The sequence below is a fragment of the Oncorhynchus kisutch genome, linkage group LG2, assembly GCF_002021735.2.
Source record: "Oncorhynchus kisutch isolate 150728-3 linkage group LG2, Okis_V2, whole genome shotgun sequence".
In the NCBI taxonomy this organism is placed as follows: Eukaryota; Metazoa; Chordata; class Actinopteri; order Salmoniformes; family Salmonidae; genus Oncorhynchus; species Oncorhynchus kisutch.
Window position 1 is genome coordinate 43,991,658 of NC_034175.2, and position 7,446 is coordinate 43,999,103.

The 7,446-nt window shown below is 42.6% G+C and overlaps 1 protein-coding gene across 1 annotated transcript; it reads right to left on the bottom strand.

The window, feature by feature from the left end:
- Positions 1-186: 186 nt before the first annotated feature.
- Positions 187-6,513, bottom strand: LOC109904267 (acetylcholine receptor subunit alpha-like). The gene is made up of 9 exons (XM_031795231.1): positions 6,300-6,513; positions 5,349-5,491; positions 5,199-5,243; positions 4,738-4,847; positions 4,156-4,351; positions 3,701-3,938; positions 2,003-2,226; positions 1,186-1,425; positions 187-1,099 (listed from the first exon to the last, which is right to left on the bottom strand). Exons 1-9 carry the CDS (start codon positions 6,343-6,345, stop codon positions 968-970), a joined length of 1,374 nt encoding a protein of 457 aa, XP_031651091.1. The 5' UTR covers positions 6,346-6,513; the 3' UTR covers positions 187-967.
- Between the last annotated feature and the right edge of the window lie 933 nt (positions 6,514-7,446).

Genomic DNA, 7,446 nt, shown 5'->3' on the forward strand with positions numbered 1-7,446 from the left:
GTGGTCAAAATTCAGTCTTTTGTAGTATTCAGACCTCAACGTTCCACATGCAGCAGTACTGTTGAGATGCTATTGCATTTTCTCTAGCGTTGATTGTTCTTTCACTTGTCAATAAGGATTTTTCTTTTATCCAAAGTATGCACAAAATCCAACTTAGTATACAGATATAGAAAATTGACTACCAGGGTCAAGTATGGACTTTATTTATTAAATACTGAATTATAGATTCATGAAAACATATACAAAAATGCATTGAAGAACTAGAACAAATACCTTGATTACAATAAACTTGATTAGAATGTGGCTCAACTGCCTGAAAATTAACACACATTAGTGAAAATATGGATAAACATGCATGCACCCAGCAATCTGAGCTAATTGTATGTTTCATGTAAGACCCAGACAAAAGTCGAAGTAACAACAGTTTATTAATAGAACAGGGGCATGCAAAAGGCAGGTCAAGGGCCGGCAGAGGTAAGTAATCCAGATAGGTGGGGCAAAGATACAGGACAGCAGGCAGGGTCAGGGGCAGGCAGAGGTAAGTAATCCAGATAGGTGTGGCAAAGATACAGGACAGCAGGCAGGGTCAGGGGCAGGCAGAATGGTCAACTAGGAAACAGGAACAATCGAGCGACAGGAGCAGAAAGAAAACTGCTGGTGAGCTTGACAAAAGAAAACAGACTGGCAACAGATAAACAGAGAACAGGGGATAATGGGGAAGATGGACGACACCTGGAGGGGGGGTAGAGACAATCACAAAGACAGGTGAAACAGATCAGGGTGTGACAAATTGCAAACCACCCAATAATAATACAGCATGTTTATACTGTTAACAGGAGGGTCAAAAACAGCAACAAGCAAGTCTTCACACAGCAATATTTGGCTTATAGAGTCACTTAGGCCCAGAGGTTTTTCCTGGTCAGGTCAATTAAAACGTCTGGCACTATACATGACACACCGCAGACCTCTAGGGCGTCATGCTCAGCTCAATGAGACGGCCTGCGAACACCCCCAGTGTGCCAATGATACACACCCCCATGAACACACACAGCAGAATGTGATCCAGCACCATGGCTACAAACTTCCACTCTTCAGCGGCCTGGGAAAAGAGGAGAACAATTAGTAACATGTAAACGTATACTTTAAGGAGAAATCTGTGGGAAGGATGGAAATCCAGAGTCTTACACTGTTGGACTCCTCATCAGATTTCATGGTCTCAGCGATGTACTTCACCCCCTCAATAGCACTGCGTACGTCGGGGTTCTTGGTGATGGGGGACTGGTAGGTGACTGCAGTAGGGGTGGGCTTGCCTGAGATGTCTGAGATGTCAAAGTCAGCACCATAGATGTTTTTATCCTGTTTCTCCTTTGCAGGACGTTTCATTGTTGAGAAAAACATGAGGTTGGGAATGGTGTCAATGAAAATCTGCGAAGAAAAAATAAGAACAGAAGTTATACTAAGGACAGGTAAAATACCTACAATGTGCCAAATTCAGACACTTATCTGGCTCCTCAATTTAACAATATCATGGTCAAATCAGAAACTACAGTCAACTATACAGTTATACAGTAAACAACTTCAGTCATCTATATTCTGTCACTAGATGGCAGTACTGGGGAGGGCACTTTTTTTGTTGGTACTATTATGAAGACTTGATACCAGTGTGTCTGCCATGTTGTTTCATGAACAATTTGTGAATACTGTATGCTTAAAAATAGATACATTTCTACACTCTCACACACTCATAAGATTCACAAATCGGAATGCACAAGTCATCCTTTGGCTGTGTCATGTCATTTACATTGCAAATTAACCCAAATGTCATTGTTAGCAAAGCACCATGCTATTCAAACTTAACATTTGCATTTGAGTCATTTAGCAGACGCTCTGATCCAGAGCGACTTACAGTAGCGAGTGCAGACATTTAACTTAACTCTAAGACCCTTCATATGTTTTTTAGATTTCAAAAACGAATAGTTAGAAATGTACCAGCTGTTCCCACCTTGCGAACCCAGGGGGACATGGTGTGAGTGCTGGGGGAACGGTGGTGGGTGTTGATGACGATGACAGTGATGATGATGGAGGCAATGACGAAAACCATGGTGAAGAGCATATACTTCCCGATGAGCGGCACAGCACTGGATGTGGAGGGGATGAGCTCAACGATGACCAGCAGGAACACAGTCAGAGACAGCAGGACAGAGATACTCAGAGTCATCTTCTCACCTGAGGACACACATGTTCACAAAACTCAGGTCTGCAAAAGCAGACGCATACAGAAGCATTCATCTACGAAGAAAGGCACAATTGGAGCTTGCGAGGAATGCAAACTATGTTCCGTTGTGACATAAGGTTATCATTTTCACAATTATAATTGTCGCATACTAAATCAGTCATTCATACAGCACGCAGACAGCTTTGAACAGTTCAGTGGAGAACCCAGGCTCATGACAGACTGAACACATGCTCATAGGGAGACAACTGAGCTTCATAACATCTAACTGTTGTTGAACACTGTGAGAGCAGTTAATAACGAGGTAAGAATGGGTAAAGCAAATACTACAGTCACAGCATTGCTCCAGTGCAACTCAACTGTGACACCCGTTACAATTTAATTGAAAAATGAAAAAAAAAATCAATAAATAGTAATTTGATCTCAGGACTTGGGGAGCTAATCCCCCTTCTGGTTGGTCCCCTTCTCTCAGATTAATTACAAGAGGGTGTGAAGTGAGTGAGGTGATCATTATGATAATTGATCTTCTGCATCGCTGCACACTGCAGCTTCAGAGAGAGACTGATAGCGAGAGACTGTCAATGGCATCACAACGTTTAGGGCACTAACTCATTCTGACCACAGGGAGTAGTAGCCTCTGTCACAACTCTTATAGGCTTGGTCCAATTGAGCTTCTCCAACCTCTCTTTCAGTCTTCCACTAGATGGGTAGGAATACTGCTTTTAACAAATGAACTGTGAGTTGGAGCCTGAACAATATTGCCTATACCATAGCTACAAGCAGGAGCAAAGAAATTAGTTGTTTAATTTGTCCCATCCCATGTAGCCTTCCTTACACATAGGCTTACACACAAACAACCTCAGGTAAGCAAACAGACACAATATAAATCCTAGTATGTGTTATTTTTAGTTGAACACCTTTACAACCAGAAGCCAATTTCCTGCTATTCTTCACACGTCTGCTGGGGTGTGTGTCCAAAACGTATTCACAGAGATTCTACAGTAGAATGTGAACTATGTGTTGTTTTTGCTGTTCAGTCAAATCAGTAAACCTAGAGGACTTCCATTTTGTATCTCAGCCCCTCCACAGTATCATACTGTAGCAGCAGCCCTATCCGAGTTAGGCAGCCAGAGATGTATTATACATTAAAGGAAAGGCCTGCTCACAGACATGCCAGCACACAGGGTCTCTGGGTAATGAGGCAGGCCTCAACACTGGGAACAGGGCCAGATGCTAGCCGAGACACATCACTGGTACAGCTAATGTAGCTACTAGGAACTTCTGAAGCCAAGAGACAGTTAGGAGGACAAGCATGTAGTTGTACCAGCTGATACAAGTACTTCACAACCACAACGTAAACGATCAATGTCGCGGCTATGATGACAAGATATATTTCAGTTCATCTTCAGCCACTTGAAAAATAAAAGGGATTTAGAACTGAAATGATTGAAGTGATGCAATACCAACCAGAGTCAGTGGGCAGATAGAAGACGAGGCCAGTGAGGAATGAGAAGAGCATGCAGGGGATGATGACGTTGACGATGAAGTAGAGGGGCAGCCGCAGCATCAGGAAGTGGTAGGTGATGTCCAAGTAGGGCGTGTCTGGGCAGCAGGCATAGTACACCCAGTGTTTCCAGCTGCGGTAGTCCTTCATCACCCACTCTCCACTCTCCATGAAGTTACTCAGGTCAGGACGGTCGCTGTCCTGGTGGAGACAGGTAATAAAAATGTAACAAGGAAGCAACTGACCAGAAACGGCACAACCTTATTGGAAGGTTTTAGGACGTGGGGTGGTTTGTAATGGGACTCAGAACAATATGTCAAATCGGCACTGGGCTGTATGTGTATACACAGCTGTATCACAGGAGATACACAGGGGATCAATTAGAGAAATATGACAAAATAGTGATGATGATTATTACGGGATTGACGACAACCAAGTTGCCATCATAGGTCCAGGTACCCAGCTTCATGCTGCAGTTCTGCAGGTCAAAGGGGAAGTGAAGCACGATGATCTCACAGTAGCTCTTGAAGATGGCAGGGGGGTTCCACGTGATCATGCCAGTGTGCTCCAGCAGCACTTTGGTCTCGTGAACGATGGCAAAGTCACCATCAGCACTGTGGGCACACACAAACACGGGCATCAGCACGGGAGATAATGTTAACACAGAGGGACGTCCCTGCCTGGGGCTTGGCATGGCCCTGCCATCACAGCATCCACACAGGCCAACCAACCAGAGCTGAGACTGGTACAGGTTGCTGTAGCATAGGAGCTGGTTGTCAGGGAGAAACAGCAGTGTGTCAGACGCAGGCATATGGTGTGGGGGGAACCTGTGATATAGAAGCCAGATTTAGCCCGATGCTATGTGAGCTCTTACCCACTATGCACAGGGAAAGATGGGAAACATCATGACATCCAGTCTGTCTGTCTGGTGACATTTTATCACAGTGAGAGAATGGTAAAAAAAGAAAGACATTTGATGCAAATATGGCCTGAATCTTACTTGTTATAGAGAACGAGGTCAGGGCGCCAAATGTCAGTGGAGGGCACTCTTATCTTTTTGATTCCACCATAATCCTCAGGATTCCATTGCAAGTTCACGTCCTTCCATTGCTGTAAAATGACAGTACAAGGTACAAAGAGCATACCAAGAACATTTCAGATAGACTATTTTGAAGTTCCTGAAATGAAGTCTGATTCACATGAAATTGACAAAGAGAGGATAATTTCAACATGGACTTTTTCCAGATAATGTTTTGTTACAGTTTCTTTAAAATGTATATAAATCAACGGTTTATAGGGATTGTTTACTGTATCTTCAGAAATAATTCTGGAATTCCTTCTATTAATTATCCATACTTACAACTTCCTTATCATTACTCTCTTACAAAATAGCCAGAAAGAAAAATACTTTAATCTCATATTTATATTGCCATGTTGATACAGGAAATGGCAGAAACAAACCTGTTTCAGTCGAACATTGCTGTTAACAATCTGGTTGACCTCATCCTGCAGAGAAAGATAATTGATTTTAGTTTCTACATAGTGTTTGACAGTGATGTGAATTGCATGATAAATATTGATTGATATGGGATGGTGTGATATCTTTCTTACCACACTGATGAGTTGAATGAGCTGCAGGCCAACTGTAACCACCACTGGGTCCTTGAAGTGAGCGACAGGACGCACCACCTTGTTGTAGCCAGTGAACAGGGTTTTCACCAGACGGGTCTCATCATCAGAGCCCCAGGCAGAACCTGCAAGGAACACAGAGACAGCTTGGTGTATGGCTCGCATGGTACAGTTTGGGGTTTACAGCATCAGAAGACTGATAGACAGTGGTTCATGTAAGTGCAAATAGTATATTTATTATTAAAGGGCTTCCCTCCTTCCTTCCCTCATTCCTTCCTTCCTTAATTACTTTGAATCATACACTGTTATAGACCAGTGGTATACTATCATCGTGGGATGCTGGAGGTGATGGAGATGAGAGCTCTGTCAATACAGATAGTGTTTCAGACGTGACACTCGCTATTTCCGCTACATATTTGACCCATGCCGGAGCGGTATCCCATTTCATTTTCCTGCCTGCCTGCCCTTGAAATGAAACCTATTTTGCGCAAGAACGTACCCCGAGAGCTTGAAAGACGTTTTGAGACATTCAAAATGGTAAATCTATGAAAATTGGCTACAAATATACAGTGTATTTCAAGAAACAATCGACTTGTGGAGTCAAACACAGATAGAGCACACATGCCCCTGTCAATCATCAGAGCCTAATGCGGGATGCCTTTTAAACTATTCCAGCATATCCAGCAGTCACTAGCTTACCTAAGATATACATCAAGTAAGATTTGAAATCTTATAGTTAACTAAAGGATAAAGCATGACCAAGAATCAATGAGAAATTATCTGATGTAGATATCCCATGAATGAATTAGATTTGTAAGATATTCAAATATTGGTTTAGGATAGATTACCACCTAAAATATCCTGGCAAAGGTATGTTATAGTCGACAGAAGAACAGTCAGTAAGCCAACAGGCATGGTTAGAATATGCTTTACCTGCCAGAATGATAAGAAGATGAGAAACAAAAAGCAGCCGATTCATTTTTGTGTTATTTTCCCATCAAATCTGGGGTATCCAATGTCCTGAGTCTTCGAATAGAGGGTGAGCAGCTAGCAAGGTGACAACATTGATTTCTGTACTACTTCAAAACATGGTCAGAATAATGTCAACGCTGACTTGCTGCCTCATGTTCTGTAATGGGGAACAGTATTGTTGTTCGCTGACACCACATGTTATGAGCCACCACCAATAGCTGTCATTTGAGAGGGTCACATTCTTTGTCATCCCTCACATGTTATAAGCTCTACATGGCTGGCTAATCTGCCACTGAAATATCTTACAGTGCAATACTTCCCATATTATTAGACAGTAATAGCATATGGCTGCTTTCCCAAAACATGCCATTTGTTGTGATATATTGACAATCAGGCTATCAGGATATTTGATACGGGTCCCATTGGTTAACTTGTGTTAATTATAATGTCCTTTCCAGAATAATTATTTGGAAATCCTATACGAGTAGTTTGAGAAAAACACAATGATTTTACATGTCAAATACAGCAACTAAAGTTGTCCTGTTTGATCTCTAATCAATATGTTTTGTCTCCCTCTGAGGGTAATTTTGGACCAACATATCCACAACATGGGGCGGCAGGGTAGCCTAGTGGTTAGAGCGTTGGACTAGTAACCAAAAGGTTGCAAGTTCGAATCCCCGAGCTGACAAGGTACAAATCTGTCGTTCTGCCCCTGAACAGGCAGTTAACCCACTGTTCCTAGGCTGTCATTGAAAATAAGAATTTGTTCTTAACTGACTTGCCTGGTTAAATAAAGGTTAATAAAAATAAATAAAAAAACATCTATCCCATCTAGCTACTGCAATGAGTTTCCAGATGGCCAAGCATCACACCCCAACACCCTATCTCCACTAAGGCAATGATGGGACCAGGCAAATCCATTTCCCTCCACCTGTTCAATCAGCCAGTCACTCAACCAGCCGCATCATTCATCTTATTTAGTGGCAAATTGCAATTTTGTCAATGTCTGAATCAAGAGAGATCTGTCTCTCTACCCCCTCCACCCTCCCCATACCAATCATAGACCACCTGAATCCTACATCCTCTAAGTACCTCCTGCCTGGACCCA